The sequence below is a fragment of the Taurulus bubalis genome (genome assembly GCF_910589615.1).
Source record: "Taurulus bubalis genome assembly, chromosome: 9".
Classification (NCBI taxonomy): Eukaryota; Metazoa; Chordata; class Actinopteri; order Perciformes; family Cottidae; genus Taurulus; species Taurulus bubalis.
In genome coordinates, this window is record NC_136597.1 from 19,933,837 (window position 1) to 19,950,646 (window position 16,810).

Genomic DNA, 16,810 nt, shown 5'->3' on the forward strand with positions numbered 1-16,810 from the left:
TGGTGACTATATTGACTGAATGTGATAACCACGGTTATTTAAAGTCCATTTCACCGCTTGCATTTGAATTGTTAGAGTAAACTGCCACTAAGCTGGATTTTGGCTGATTAGCCTGTATATAATTGAGTAATGTCATAAGTAAGTGCCATTTTATAATGAAGCACCCTTTATGAAGGGATTATAAATAATAACTAATGATCACTTTGCTCTAGACCAAAATATCTCAACCGTTGGATGCATTTCCACAAAGTTTGGTACAGACATTCATGGTGCCCAGAGGATGAATCCTAATGACTTCCTCCTTACTTTCCAACTTTGTAACTCTGGATGAATTGGCTCAATGATCCCCAAATGATGAGGTCCTCAGACTTTGGTCACCCTGTAACTTTTCAACTAGGGTCAATTTGAGTGAAATTTCTTGACAATAATTGAATGAATTGTCATGCATTTGGTGAACACATTCATGTTTCCTTCAATGTCTTTGATGATCTCCTCAACATTTAATTAGCGCCATCATTGGCTCAGAATTGTGTTAATAAGCAAATCTTAACATTCACAAATGCAAACTGGATGGATATATGTTGAAAAAATATCATATTAATGGCTTATTAGCATTTATAATGGCAGACTTCATGGCCTATTAGAAAATGAGTACCATTAGTTACACAGTTCATAAACCCCATATAAAGGGTGCTGTATGATAACGTGGCACATTCTGCCCAAGACTGCAGCCAGACAGACATAGTGTGCAAGCAGTTCAATGTCAACAACACATGGGTTTGTTACCCGTTTGGCTTTTGTTAACTGTGGTGGATTAAAAATCATATTATTATTATTATGTAATATAAGCACGAATAAAGACTATGAATTCACGTGTAAGCGAGTACTGTAACAACTATCCAGTAACCAAATGCAATTCTATGTAGCAGGCAGTGATTCTTTTCTATCATAGGTTTACATGCCAGTAACTGCTGTTTAATTGCACCGTAGCTGCAGTGACAAAGGTGTACAAGGTGATGGATAAATGCACTTAGTTTTAACTTCAAATTATTCCCGGTGATCCCGTCAGTCAGCAGTAAGCATGAGTTGCATCCTGCCAAATTGTATTGGAGTCTTTCAGATGTGGATTGCTTTGTTTGAACTTATCGTTTGTACTTGCTTCAGCAATAAAAAAAAAAAAGTAAAACATGTGTTCTAGTTTTGTGGCTTTGCTTCTAGCTCATGGGAGGAAACGTTGCTTCATGTGCTTCCTAACCACTTGTGAAGTTATAGAGTGTTGAAACGTGAGGGGCTGTTGAAAGCTTGGATGGATAACTTACATTCTACCAGGACGGGAATGTACCTTCAGAATGTGTGTGTGTGTGTGTGTGCGTGTGTGTGTGTGTGTGTGTGTGTGTGTGTGTGTGTGTGTGTGTGTGTGTGTGTGTGACAATAGACTGACCAGCCATAGGGTGCTGCAGTCACATGCGTATTAACGACTGGACTATGTATCCTTGATGCTCAACCCGTTTGTGAACCTCAAGCAGCTGAAGTCTGTCGCTCGTCTCTGAGCTCCGCTATCTGGGTTATAGGTAAGGACTCGTTTATGTCAGAGCTGCTTTAAATCACAGCCTTCTTTAGTCATAAATCTTCAATTTATTTGCCGTCTCACAACTTTTATGTGGAGAGAAAACGTGTTTTCTGTTTTCAATTCTGTTCACTGCCTGCTAAGATCGTAAAGTCACATTTACTAAATCTTACTAAGCTGCTATCTATAAACACTCGTGCTTTTCATTGGTGGTTCTGCTGAAAAGAACATTTAAATGACCCGATAAAAATAAACTAAATTTCTGAAGAGTAGTGGAGTATTTCTATTTTGTGTTACTTCATAGTTAAGGAAACATTTCTTTTTTACACCTGCTAGTTATATGAAATATTTGTATATAAGTAACCGGAGTTAGAAGAAACAAACTACATTTACTTAAATACTGTACTTGTTTATAAAACAGTAATTAGATCTACTTCAGCATCTGAACTACAACATTGAAATATTGTTTAGTTTGCAACACTTCTATTCTTCAGTACATTAAAGTTAATATTTAGAGTTAGTTATTTTAAGCATTTCTTTTGAATGCACAACCTTGACTTGTAACAGAGTATTTCCTTGTGGTATTGTTCCAGTAGAAGATCAGAATACATTTTTCCATTACTGCCAAAGTGACCAAAGGTATTTGGGTCAGTGTGAACGTGAGAATGTTTGCCATCTTGTGCTCTTCTATGTTGTTTAATGATGGGAAATATTTGTCTAAAAATAGGCTAATAGGAATACATTTTGCAGAGCTCATCCATAACAAAATGTCTGACACAGAAGAAGTCGTGGAGGAGGAAGTGCCGTATGTATTATCATTTTTGTACTTTTTATATTTTCATATTGGGATTAAAAAAACATTACTGTTCATATTGTTTGACAATGTATTCATGATTTTGTTATTCTCATTCTTTGAAGGGAGGAAGAAGAAGGTAAGAACAATGCATTTGTCCATGTTTTTATATACTTTACCTCATATTCATTTCACTAATAATCTTTGTTCCTGATCATCAGCGCAAGAGGCCACAGGTGAGAAAACTGCAATATTAGTCCTTTTTTCCTTCACAGTTTGTTAATTACATCTTTTTACTCACTTGTCAATTTCTTCTAAATGTCTCCTATTTTCTTTTCTTTTTTTTATCCCAGATGACTCAAAGCCCAAGCCAAAGTATGTGTCTTAGCTCTTCTTTAGTTAAGCGGTTAAAACCAAACTTAAGGCAGATCACACAACAATAAACTTCTGTTTACTTCTGCAGGTTCATGACAAACATTGCCCCTCCAAAGATCCCTGATGGGGAGAAAGTGGATTTTGATGTGAGTCAAGCTTATTAAATGCCTCCCTCTGGATAGAAACATCCATTCGGATGAGATTTGACAAACGACAGACGCATCCTTACTTTGCTGCCTTGTTTTTGTGATGGAAGGACATCCACAGGAAGCGGCAGGACAAGGATCTGTCTGAGCTGCAGTCTCTGATCGAGGCTCACTTCGTCCAGAGGAAGAAAGAGGAGGAGGATCTCCTCGCCCTTGTTAACAGAATCGTGAGTGTGTCAGTCAAAGAGGATTTATTGTGTCTCCGTTTGGTCCGACTCACCACAGCAGCGCATGTTTCATCCCACAGGACAAACGCCGAGCTGAGAGGGCAGAGCAGCTGAGGGTCCGGACGGAGAGAGAGAAGGAGAGGCAGGCCAGACTTGCGGTATATGATCACACATGAACTCTTTCATTGGCATCAGACAACGGTTTCAGTTTCCCCACTAACCAGTTGACCTGTGCCCCGCATCCAGGAAGAGAAAGAGCGTAAGGAGCAGGAGGAGCATCGCAAGAAGTACGACGAGGACGCCAAGAAGAAGAAGGCCCTCTCAAACATGACCCAGCAGTACAGCGCTGGGCAAAAGGTCATTCAACTCTCTGTCGCCTTCAGTGTTTAAATGAGAAGCATAATGAACAGGTTTGGAAAAAGTATTCAAAAGTCTTACTCAAGTAACAAAAGTACCTTTTTAATTCTTCCCAAGGTCACCAAACAGGTAATTTCTTTATGATTTATAGGAGGCATATCATGGAAAACTTCAGCGCTTGTGCGAATACAATTGGAAATCTGGAGTGACCACCAACTAACAAACTATGAAATGAGACAACCCAGTCACAGCAGACTTCACGAGATAGTTGCTAAAACGGAGCATTTATACAGGTATAATTAGACAGGCAGCGTGAGAATAATACTGTGTTTTTTGTAGATAAATGCAAATTAGCATGTAGAAACCCAAAACACAGGAATGAACCTGAAAATGAGAATGATATGCCTCCTTTATATAATCAAGTCCAGTGATGCCCATAGAGGTGACTAACGTGAATGCAATGCTCTCCTTTCCATAACAGCATCACTCGAAGACATTTTCTTTCTGACATTTTAAGTACAAAACTTAAATGAGCATAAACATGAACGAAAATGTAATTATTGGTGTAAGAATGTTTGAAAAAAAACTGGATAATTTGGTTGAACATTTTGCAGTGAGGGAATAAAACTACCTTGACTACCTGAAATGCTGCTCACACATACTGTAAACACATCAGTAGAAACAGTAAAATACACTAATTTGTATAATATAATTAATGTTTAGTAATACAACACTCACAGGTTCATTTTGCATCTTAGTAATATTATTGTAGTTTTACAATGTTTTAACAGTCCTTTTTCTTAATCAAAGGATCAGAATACTTCCACGATAATATTATTGTAGTTTTTTTTTTTTTTACAAGAGATTGCAAGAAAATGTGTGATCTTTTTTTGTGAGTTTTCTTTTTTTTTTACAAGGGATTGCTAATATACTGTATATATATATATATATATATATATATATATATATATATATATATATATATATATATATATATATATAAGCAATCCCTTGTAAAAAAAAAACTACAATAATATTATCGTGCCTTGTAAAAAAAAAAAAAAAAAAAGATGGATTAAAAAAACTATCATGTATCTACTTTTTTGTTGCACTTAGATTGATTTATGTGTCTGTTTACTTTATGACCAAACACACACAGACTGAAAACAGAAAAGGGGCAAAGAAACAGACTGAGAGGGAGAAGAAGAAGAAGATCCTGGCTGACCGCAGGAAGCCTCTAAGCATTGATCATCTGAACGACGAGAAACTCAAGTAGGCCCAATCTGTGCACCGTGTCTCAAATGATGAATCCTGACATTAACGGGACAGTGACGATTTAAATGTTTGTCATCACTGGATATAAGACGGATACTCTTAATGTGACCGATGGTGATTTGTGTTTAGGGAGAAGGCCAATGAGATGTGGCAGTGGCTGATGGGGCTGGAGGCTGAGAAGTTTGATCTCGGTGAAAAACTCAAAAGACAGAAGTACGATGTAAGTTATCCAGCACACCACGAAACACTGGAAATAATGGATTTGTTGAGAAGGTCTTCTGTCTCTACGAGAACCAAAAAAAGGATCTTCGACAAACGTGGCACCTGGGACAGATGTGGCTTCAACAATGTTTTAATGTCAAGTTTTAGGAAAACAAATGCGAGCTGGGATTGGCTCCAGTGCTCCTCCCTGTAAAAGGATGAGCAGTTGAAGATATTAGAAATTTTGTCTGGAGAAACAATGTGCTATAAATGGTCCGCCGCCTCAACTGCATCCTTCTTAATTTGTCACCTGACACACGTGGCGCAAGCAAGTTACACATTACAGGTGAAAGGGCTTTGCAGACCCTCTGGACGAATCTGGTGTCATATGTGTGTACTTAAAAACCACTGAGCAAGATTGATGTGTTTTTGCAGATTAACCAGCTTCTTGCTCGAGTCCGGGACCACCAGAAGTAAGAACACAAACCCCGTCTTCAAAATGTGTTACTTTACATTTTTATACTTTCTATCCACCATACCACGTCACATTTCCACCATCGTTCTTGACATGGAAAGATCAAAAATCTCAGAGTACCTTTTTTCATGTTTAATATCTTTTTAATGTTAAAACACACAGTCAAACTATATAGCTTAGCCACAAAACCCTCTGAGGCCAATTATTCTCTCCACGCATCTCAAACACTGGCATGAAATTACAAACGTCCTGGCACACTTTGTTCGTAAGTTTTGTGTTGCACATGGCAGGCTCTGGTAGTCAAATTGAAATCCCACAGAAAATACATATCTGAGCATGAACGTGTCCTTTTCAAAACTGTAGTAGGAAATACACTTTAGTTTATTTGCAATGTCATTAGCGTGACAAACTTTCAAGCTGCACTGAAATACATTTATTTAATTCTTTACAATTCCGATTTAATCCAAATGTATGTTACGTCAGAACAGCGGTCTGAGACAGAGAACATCAATACAACCCCCGTTCACTGTTGTGCGTTTTGATTTGCTGAGTGCACAAAGTGAATGACTTGCGCGTGTCCTAAACTGATTGCGGTGCTTTGCATTTGGCATTTATCTTTTCCTGCATCCTTTCAGCGCCAAAGGACGCGGCAAGGGCAAGATGGGCGGCCGGCTGCGGTAAAGGAGCAGCCAGACGGGGACAAAGCAGAAGATCGCGACGACAGTGATTGGCCCGCGTGTCTATTATCTGTGTATTCAATGTTCTGTTGTGTTACATGTCAATTATCATGATATCAAAACAATAAATAAGACATTACATTACATCCACTCTGCTGCCTCTCCGCAAACAATGCAGGTTGTCTGTTTCTGTGTAACTACGTCCAGCATACAGTACCATCACATATTTATACAACTCACGCAGCCAGAACCGGTCAGTTACTATTCAATGTACTTAAACCTCTAAAAATGGGATGAGCTTTTGTTGACACAGGTAAACAAAAAAAAAAAAAAGGGACAAATGTGGGTCTGATGTAGAATAGTTTCAGGTCTGCATAAAAACACAGCGGTTTTTAAACAGAAAAATATCTACATGAAGTGCATTTCTTTGGAAACAATAGTCAGACACATTATTTTGTCAACGTCTAATAAAATAATTGACATGATAAAGAGAACGTCGACATGTTGCAGCATGAGTTTTTTTTGTCATTTCCAGCTTTAATTCAATTTTAAATTAAGAGCAGAGATTCCTCAGCAAGGCTCCACATAGTGGTGATGCACATCTACTTATCGTTTCAATTACATGAGAAAAACATAATAACTAGTGTGATGCTGATGGAGATGAGCCGATATGCACTGCCCTTCAATAAATCCAAGTCCTTACTGTACATTAAAACTATGTTTTTCGATATACACCTATCAACACCAGTGCAATTTGTTCGTCTCTGTAGTCTGAGGATCTGGGAGTCCCAGCAGGAACTTTTGGATAGTCCACGAGGGATGAACGGAGCCTGCTGAAGCGAGGCCGCCCTCACCACAGATGGGTTTCTCTGATCTCTGCGATCACCTGGCTGGCTTTCTGCAACGCCTGGACAGAAAGAAAAAAAGAAGCTATTATTCCAAAACCCTCAGCTGATGCCTTTTGGGGCCACGCTTTCTACATCAACTAGTTCTTACACTGGCAGGTGAATTTAAAAATAGAATGATTGCAGCCTTTGAGGGCACCATGGATTGTGCAGCACTTGCAAACTGCTTTCTTCCCCGTCTCAAGGCCCGATTCACAAAGAATAGTGCGCTCATGACATTACAGCGCAAACACGGCCAGGAAGTTTTGCAGCAGAGTACAATTTACCCTTCGTTTGCAACCAGCCATGTGGCAAAGTATACATTCTGGGCAGTGCAGTGACGTCCATTTGCAGCAGCTCAACAAGGAAAAACTAAATGGGGGGTTTTGTACTAAAAATACATTTACAAATCCTCCCCAATCACTTACATTGAAATCATATTCATATTTATTTTTTTATGGCAGGGGGAACAATCCCCGCAAGAAAACACATACAATGTGTATATGGGCACTTGACTATTGTTAGGAAACCAATTTTTCATGCTTAAAAAAAAGGTGACGAGAAGTGAGCATACGATTGATCCAGGATCTTGTTTTGACGAATGTGTTACCTTGAGCATGTCAGCAGCCTCGTTGCGTCTCTGAGCCATGTCCTCGGACTCCGTCAGCAGGTCGTCCAGCAGGCCCGCCTTATATAACTGACCCACTAGCTCACTCTGCAGGGAGTCCTTCACATGGTTCACCAGGAAGTGCATCACCGCCTTCGGTACACTGAGGCCAAACAACAACAGAGGGTGAAAAGACAGTACAGCACATACAAGTGGCACAATAATGCAAAGTTCAAAATTTCAAATTAAAAAAAGAGTGACGCTGATAACACAAGTACCTGTCCTGGATGTTTTTCCGTACAATAAGGAAGTAGGACTTGATGAGTCTCTCGATGACCTCACAGTCCCTCTGCTCTCGAGCAGACAACCTTCTGGACACTGGTACAGGCTGGCAATGAAAGAGTATTAAGAATACGTAAAAACATGACTTTTTACTCCAAAAAGGATTACTAAACGAGACTTTAATAATGCATTTAGGGGAACATGACAAGGAAAAAGCAAACAAACAGAAACTGCGAATAAAACAATTCAGTGCAATGGCGCAGGTGAATAGGTTGGTTTTACAGTTCAAGGTGTGTTTGCCTACGACAGTACACAACGTGAGGGGAGCCCCAGAAACTTTCCCTGAAGTCTCGTTGCTCTCCATATGATATATTACTGGAGAGCAATAACTTAAGCTTAAACTACAACACAGAAAATGCACATGCGTTAAAATGGAGGAAATCAACAATGCCATGTTTTGAAGCTATTACAATGACTACAAATGCAGAGCACCCACCACATCGAGCAGGTTGACCGCATGGCCCCTATGTGGGCTTGCAGGGAGTGGGTGCTGGAGCATGGCTCGGTCCCCAACTGATCCGTCATCCCCCTTCTTCAACATGCCCCTCCAGTTCCCCGTCCCGCCGTCTGTCTGCTCGCCAGCGCTGCCGCTATGAGAGCCACCTGCCGTCTACAGGGAGGAGAGATTTATGTGATAAATCCAGCAAGTGCCGCGGCATTTAGAAGGGCTGGAAGAGCATCATGCGTCTGCATTTTTTTTAATATATATATATATATATATATATATATATATATAAAGGAATTAAAGGACAGGAAAAAGAAATGTTAACTTTCAGAACAGTTTCAGCTAGTAGCATGCCACAGGCCTTCTTTGATTTCACTGCAAAGAAGTTCGTCAAGAGCATTGTTCATTCTTTTAATTTAGTACGACAGAAAAGTAACACTGACATAACCCAGGTTTTGATTGGATGATATGGAAATATATACCATGATATAAGAGTTGTTTCCTCAATAGTAGAAGGAAATATTGAAACTCAATAAGTAAATATTGGATTTACAGGATTTTTGGTCATCAATTTGTTCTCAGATTAGCCAGAGGGAGACTTTTGGTTATTTTACCTTACAATGATGTTTTTCCCTCTAAAAGATTGTCATGCCATTGTACAAGTATAATATGTTTTTCCATATCGCCCACTCTTACCAAGGCTAATAAAGTGTTTCTTAATTCCACATTAAAACAGCTCATGCCAAATGATGACTATATTTTAATAAGAAATATTATATTAGTATATTAGAACAATCAGCATGCTGCAAAATGGGTTAGATACACGTAGTTACAGAGTGAAGGTCAATGGTCATTCAGATCAGGTTTACTTTCAAATGGGATCTGAGCATGGTGTAAATAAGGAAATAAAGATGACAGCAGGGGCATGGGGAGGTGGCAGAGGTTAAATGTGGGCAGGCAGTGAGCGAACGGGTCACACCTTGGTGGCCTCGCCCTCGAGGGCAAGGGGCTCAGTGGGAGAGAGAGACTGACCACCTGGGCCTTTAAGGGACTAGAGAAAGACAACATCAAGAAGAAAAAAGTGGCGCTACAGGCAGAGAGGTGTGAAGGAACTTTACATAACGTGGAGAGAATAACTGTTTTAGATTTAATACGGAATAATTTTTAAGTTAATTCTTCAGTGAACCTGGACTGAATCTTTAGGTGTAATCGTGGCAAAAAAATATCTGTTTAAGCCAGTGACAAGAAACAGAAAAAAGTAAATCATGGAGACTGACTGTACCTTGTCTCTGGGCACAGCAGAGGGCAGGTCTCTCATTCTGTTGCGTCTCTGCTCCTATAAATGAGCAAGTAAGAAATACGACTATCAAATCTCTAAAGAAGGAATATAGAAACTGATCATGTCTCAAAAATAAAGCTCAATGGGAGTGGCGAGAGTGAATCAAAACAGTTGCAGGCGTGGCCGCTAAACAATGAGCTGAAAGTCGCTACAAAGCTCAGTGAAGCCGAAGGGATCAACAGCCTCAGCTGAGAATTCTGTTGGTTTATCACAACGAGCGACCCCTCTAACAATTCGATACATTGTTATGACAAACATGTTGATTATTAACGCTTTAAGGATTACAAAACGGACCATTTAATAGATGCATTATGTGAAGTTAGCTTCCAATTCAAAGAAGTGCAGCGCTGTCTTACCTCTATGTTGTTGTTCATGATGCCACAGGCATCGGCAAAGTCTGGATGCTTGGTGTTGATATAAGCCAGCTCAATGGCAACCAGGTTGTGAACCTGTTAAAAAAAGATTGATGAATCAGCAAGAGGATGCCCATAAACTTTCCTTAAAGTGGTATTCAGTGTGAGCGGATCCTGACCATTTCATTGGTGACTGGGAGTCTCTTTCTGAGTAACGAGGTGACCACTTCCACTATGGCATCATGGAGCTTTGGAAACCTCAGTAACTCCTGCAGAAATAAACAACATCATCATAATTAGTGTTTATTTACATTTAATAGGCTACTAGAACAGTGCTGCTGTTAGTCCAGAGTGTGAAAACAAGGGATTCCACTTCAGTAGATTTACAGCCCCTGTGCTTTGGTTTTTGATGTGTAAATGTGAAAATGTGTTTCTCACCTGTGTGCTGTAGTTGCTGCAGTGCTGGATAATCCTCTGCATCTCCTCGTGAACCAGCTCCACGCAGCGTAGACTGGGCTCCTCCAGGCGCTTCACCTGCCGCTTTACTAGCAACTCAAATGAAACCTCAGGCACGAATAAAGCAGGCCTCGGGCCCTGTGAAATACAATGACGCTATAAGTCTTCAAAAATGGGCCATTTATAAAAAAAACACAGATTACAATTTAAACAGGAAGCAGAAACCCACCGTCGCATTTCTGATTGCTGTGAGCACATCGATGGTTGTCAGATTACCCAGAGGATCTACTGACTCCAATGTGCGACCAAACGTTTCATGAAAAATATAACAGATTCTCGCTCCACCACATCTGGAAAACGGACACGAAACGACATTAAAGATACAGGAACAACATTAAAAAAGGCAGAAATTGAACTTGAGAACTTGATGCTAGCACCCCTTAGTGGTGTATGGAAGGAAATTCAATTATGAGTTGTGCAACTTACAGTTCAGTTGTCTCGATGTACTTGGCCGTGCCCTCGATGGTGTGGCAGTACTCTGCAGCAAACTTGGTGATGAGCTGCAGAAACGTGGAGCTCTTGTCCTCGACGGGCTCGCCATAACTGTTGAGTAACGACTGGTACTGAGCTGCCAGCACGTTGATCCTCGTCTTCAGCTCAGGAAGACAGTCTCTGATGTGGTGCATGAGTAACCTATGATAAGAATAAAGAAATCAGTTTTTGCTCCGATTTGAAAATTAGGAGGGAGATTCGTTATTGACTACAACAGCACGGCATCAGAATGAAAGATTTAGAAGTCATAAGCTCCACAGCGAGTAACCTTCAAACGTGCAAGGTCAATAGGGGACTCAAACATTTTTATATAACAAATATATATATATATATATTTTTTAAACAAAGTAATAGATGAATTCCAACTCCATACCTGTTCAATGTTCTGGCCAGATATTTGGTTCCATTTCTGTTTGCAAGCGAGGGATACCTCTTTTGAAGGAAGGCGTATTCATCACGGGCGGCATCTGCCACCAACTTCTTCTGATTGATATCCAACTGACTCCTAAGAAAATACACACACACACACACACACACACACACACACACACACACACACACACACACACACACACACACACACACACACACACACACACACACACACACACACACACACGAGTTGGTCTTCGACACGCCACCCATGTGACTATAGTTGAGCATTATGGACACAAACTCTCCGATCAAGACGATATTCAAGGCAATGACGTTTAGGAATCTGGTGGACAGCATTGCATTTCCTAACATCAAGAGTTATCATCAATTTCCCTGTTTGCTTTTTGTTACTTTCCATTTACCATGAAAGTCTGAATGCTAGGAATACATTGAAATCGATAGGAAAATTAAAATATAGTTAGTTAAATAGCAGGGAAGGCCCAGATGCAAAAAAAGGAAATAGGAATTAAATGCATTATAAAGAGTGAGGCTTTCCAGATTATTAGTGATCCTTCCCAGCTCTTTCTTACCTTTATGCAAGCTGTGTACTGAATTCATCCAATTGAATTATGTTTGTTGGTACTGTGTCTTTGATATGTATCCTTAGCTTTGTGTTTTTTTTACAATTTTGTGGTAAAGCAATAAAACACTTTTCCACAACATGGCCTATACAGTTAGTTAGTTCCTTCCTTCCTTCCCTCCTTACTAGGCACACATGTGCAGTCTTACCTGTTAACGACTCCAATAATGCCCAGTTTGACAGGAATGACCCTGCCCATCAATACATCCATGGCATCTGTGCCAGCATCCATCAGATCCAGCTTGGTCACCACTGCCAGCGTCCTCCTGCCTGAAGACAAAAACAGAATTAACACCAGCCAACAAAACACCACCATTGAGGCAGGAAATGCAAAGAGCACTTGACAATAAAAGTATGGAAGTTAAGTCTATTTTCTTTATATAGCCCAATTTCACAAATACAACCTCAAGGGGCTTTAGAATCTGTACAGCATACAAAACCCTCTGTCCTGATAAGGATAAACTCCCCCAAATCCCTTTAACAGGGAAACATTGAAGAAAGGTCAAGAAGAGCAACAGAGGAAAGTGAAGAATAAATCAACAAGAAAGCCATTTACCATCAGGGTCAACCTCACGGGCTACTTTAAGGGCCTCTGAGGTTGCCATGTCTGTATTAGCAGCAGTCACAGCCAGGATAATGGAGTTGGGGTTGGAGATGTACTTGAAGATCAATTCTTTGATCTGGATCTCTATGTCTTTGGGCTGGTCTCCCACCGGCAACTGTTTCAACAAAGACACACACATTTGATTTGACATTCATCTGCAGGATCATCTTGAGTTCATCGATTAGTCCGGTTTGGCCATGGAGAGGAAAAAGGGAAACCGGTCTCACCTTTGTAAGGCCAGGCAGATCCACCAATGTGAGGTTCACAACGTGTGGTGAGAAGATTTTTAGGTGAATGGGCTCCTCACTTACACCCTGGAGAAAAACAATGTGGTCACTCTTAACAGGCTGATATTGCGTCAGAGGTTGAGTCAAAGTCTCAGGTTGATGCTGATATTTATAAATCATCCATTGTTATAATTTCGTGTTTTAATGTTCCCTCTTAATGGCGTAATAAACATACCTTGTTATTGCCGGAAATTCTTTCAGTTTCCGCTTCAATTTCTTGCCTGATCTCCTCGAAGTCTGTGTAGGTCTGGAAGAGCAATTTAACCATTAAAGATAAAGACTTCAATAAACAAGTAGTTTTTGATATTCTAAACAACAATAACAACACAGAGAAACAAAAAAACAGACATGACAGGATTGGTTTTCAAAGAGACTTCCTGTTTTGTGTCATGAGGCTCACAGCACATCATCAGTAGGGCGTCTTTGTTCGAACACAATGAACGGTGAAAGGTAAAGAGACCCAATTCAACTTTTGAGGACATTTACTCATGGGCCACACAAACAGCTTTAGCTACTGATGTTGCCGTTTTAAACGTATCACAAAACCACAGAATGTCTTTATGTTGCTAATCCATAAATGTTAGTGAATCAATACAGAATGCTGACCCAGACAGTTCATTGAATATTCAGATTTGTCTATATGCAGATAATATTGTTTTCTGGCAGACAAAGAGTGTGAGGACATTAGTGTGGCAACTCTACCTTGTTTTTGGTGTGAAGAAATTTGCCCCATTCCTCTCCGTCGATGCCTGCAGGAATAAAAAAGATGAGGAGAGATGTTTCAGTTGCTGGTGTGACAGATTTGTTGATGTGGCCTTGAGATCAGTGTTACTATTATTACTAAGGCTATGTCTCATGGGATGATTTATCTTTTGGCAAACATGGGATGGAAAACAACTCCCCACAGCAAAACTCCACGGAGGAAGAGTTAAAAAAAGACAGTGGTTTTCACACAAAACTGATGGAAGCAAATAAAAGCCTGAAGCAAAAACAAAAAAGCATGTGAATTTGGGGAAGCAAGAACCTAGAGAAGTCTTTAAAAAACAAAGCAATTATATGAGCTGCAATAATCAACATTGCAACAAAAAGAAGGAAACAGCATTACATTAGGTGGAATCTGTTCGTCAGCTTAGAGGAAGTTGGCATTCAGAACATCATAGGTGGACTTGGAAAATGTAAAACGAAGCACAAAAATCTATATTTGACAGAAATCTGCAAATTGTATTCGTCTAACTTAACTGACAAAGACCATCCTAATTTGAGGGGACGGCTTGAACTGAATAAAGTGAAGCCAAATGGTTTGGCAGCTTTGTAAAGAAAGATACACAAATGCAAGGCAAGATGGGGCAGAATGGGCAGGAGAGACTTGGGAGGTTATGTACTATACAAACACAATAAGGCAAAGAACAAGGAAAAGGAGACCTCTGTAAAGGCGTCCATTTTTCTTGGATTCTGTGGTTCAAGAGGGATGACAGGAGACAAAAGAGTTAGCCTGGCTATCTGCAGCTCCTGGATTAAACTGCAGCAATACAGAGTCACTCTGAGGCCGTTCTCAGAGGACTGTATCGAATAAATGCAGGATCTTGTCACATTTCCCCCCTGTTCTTTTCACTGAGAGACCGATGGGATCAGTGTTTATTTAAACTGCTATTCCTTTCAAAATATAAAAATCTTCCACAGTTTAATTACTACAGCACCGTAGCAGAGAAGTCTCCTGACATTGGATAAAGTGTCCGTTAAAGATCTCGATTACATTTACATCTTATAAACTGATGCTCTAGGGCTAGGCCAGTTAAAGTGAAGCTTCGTCTGAGTGCTCAATTTAAATTACCCTTGACAGCTTCCTGTCTGAATTAATGCTCCAACTGCAACATGCCCATACATTCACTTGACAAAACTTATTGTGGTAGAAGAAGTCCACAAACTAGTCTGCCTAATGCAGCATTTCCTGACATTGGTGTATATTTGGCTGATGAGTGACAAGACACTGCAATACAGAAATGTCAAACAAGGGTTTGGGCCAATTAGAAACACCAGTCAACTTTACACAGCTTGTCTGTAATGTCCCACTCAGTATAGTCACTCAGTTTGCAGAAAAAGACAAATATGAAACAACTCCACAGATACAGAGGTGACGTTACCATTCTCTTCACTGGTTTTCCTGCTGTCCTCTGAATCGATGTGCACTAGCTGGAGGATAAGAGGTCGGCGTGTGACGATGCCAGTGCCGCGTGGTAGGATGTCCCTGCCAACCAGGCTCTCTAAAACCGAACTCTTCCCACTGCTCTGTAGACAATAACATCATCATCATATAAAAACATTAGTGGGAGAGACTGAAGTATGAATGACGTTGAAGAGAGAAATCAGTTTTGACTGTATTTAGACTAGAAGGTCTAATTTAGTTATTGGCCCCCAAAAAGTTCTTGCTAAGGGAGTATTACTTTTCAGATGGCCGAGGAGTATTGGGGCGAAGTTGGCTGAATGTCACTCACAAAACCTTGTGGCAGCTTCAACTACACAGTGTCCATTAACACAAGCACTGGGTGCGACTATGAAGACATTTCTGGTTTATTTGCAGGTCCGGTCGAGAAATGAGATCTGCTTAACTGAAATACCTCACTTAGATCCCTTGGCTCGCAGACTCCGCTTTAGTTGACTGGTACTGATTATCACAGTAGGAGGTGAAGGCTACGAATGTAATTACTGTAGGATAAATCCTAATTTCTTTTTGACTGGCATAGGTACTACGTAGGCCTATTAATAGATCTGCCAGGGATAACCAATACTTGGCATAGGGTCTCAGTTGCAGCTGTCCTTAACTGAAGGTCTTTGCAGATCTGGGCCTTTGTGGAGCCATGGAAAGGACACACATAACAAATCAGGCCCTTAAACCATCCTATGGCTGGCCTCGTCTCACTGTAACACCATCAGAAGCCTGCCAAAAGGTTTGAGACAGCCACATCCTATTAGCTGACCAGTGAAAGGAATTGTGTCAGACAAAAACCTGCCACTTTAAACCAATTAGGCTTGAATGTGTACATCAGGTAGTTGGGTGGACAGAGTGAAACTGTATGAGAGAAGAAAGGTGTCACTTCAACTCCAGTGCCATTAGTAGTAGTAGTTTGCGGTGCTGCTGAATTGTACTTTGTTCAATGTCATATTTTGTTCAACCCATCTATATTAACAAGGATTCCACGTATCAGTCATAATATATGAAAACCCTCAACAAAACTGAACAGTGTAACCTTCACAAACGCTACAAGTTTACTTCACCAGCATTAGTCTTAGCCAGGTGCACGTTATCTGACGTTAATAAACTGGAAACTGAGAAGAGAAGCTAGTGTGAATGGTTTATGGTCTACCTAAATAAATACATAATTGTATTTTACTTTCAGGATAGTGCTCTGAGGACTATGTGGACAAGAGCTCGTTCCCAAACTGTCAGCTAAAAACATTGCTAGCTACGTTGAGTTCATAAGTGAGATCACATGTACCTAGCTAATGCTAATTTAGCTACTGAGTAAGTTAGCTTAGATATATAAAAGCAGCCGCTCACGTGAGGCCAGTCTACGCAGTTTGGTCTCGTACTCCTGTATGAAACTGAAAGAAAAACTACGTTTTGCGTACCAGGAAGAGCCGGAAGAGTAAGTTGGCGCAGGCTAACCAACTCGCTAGCCTTAAAGCAAAGTGACGTTCTCACCTGAGTTCCCACAACAGCTATCTGCGGCAAATGAATGATGTCTGCGCCGACCGTGTTGAATACATCCTGCAGTTTGTTTATGACAGGTATGAGGGCCTCCATGAGCTCCGATACGAATCCCGACCTGTCAAAC

The 16,810-nt window shown here is 40.4% G+C and overlaps 2 protein-coding genes across 8 annotated transcripts; one reads left to right on the forward strand and one right to left on the reverse strand.

Moving 5' to 3' along the window:
- Positions 1–2,585: 2,585 nt before the first annotated feature.
- On the forward strand, positions 2,586–6,849 carry tnnt2d (troponin T2d, cardiac). The gene is made up of 10 exons (XM_079223523.1): positions 2,586–2,596; positions 2,714–2,735; positions 2,824–2,881; positions 2,992–3,108; positions 3,189–3,266; positions 3,355–3,465; positions 4,625–4,737; positions 4,870–4,960; positions 5,377–5,414; positions 6,052–6,849. The coding sequence occupies exons 3-10, from the start codon at positions 2,828–2,830 to the stop codon at positions 6,095–6,097; spliced, it is 648 nt and encodes a 215-aa protein (XP_079079649.1). The 5' UTR covers positions 2,586–2,596; positions 2,714–2,735; positions 2,824–2,827; the 3' UTR covers positions 6,098–6,849.
- Positions 6,850–6,865: 16 nt separating this feature from the next.
- On the reverse strand, positions 6,866–16,779 carry dnm1l (dynamin 1-like; the record flags this gene model as incomplete). Of its 7 annotated transcripts, none has more annotated exons than XM_079223518.1 (20): positions 6,866–7,000; positions 7,588–7,747; positions 7,863–7,972; positions 8,363–8,536; positions 9,351–9,422; positions 9,654–9,707; positions 10,067–10,159; positions 10,243–10,332; positions 10,502–10,657; positions 10,749–10,869; positions 11,006–11,212; positions 11,445–11,576; positions 12,236–12,356; positions 12,643–12,805; positions 12,918–13,004; positions 13,153–13,224; positions 13,680–13,726; positions 14,400–14,429; positions 15,119–15,263; positions 16,678–16,779. In XM_079223518.1, the coding sequence occupies 20 exons, from the start codon at positions 16,777–16,779 to the stop codon at positions 6,944–6,946; spliced, it is 2,193 nt and encodes a 730-aa protein (XP_079079644.1). In that variant the 3' UTR covers positions 6,866–6,943. The 7 variants fall into 7 exon arrangements, with proteins under 7 accessions (XP_079079644.1, XP_079079643.1, XP_079079645.1 ...); XM_079223517.1 differs by having other exon boundaries at positions 14,400–14,421; positions 15,105–15,263; XM_079223519.1 differs by having other exon boundaries at positions 8,363–8,516; positions 9,349–9,422; positions 14,400–14,421; positions 15,105–15,263.
- Positions 16,780–16,810: the final 31 nt, after the last annotated feature.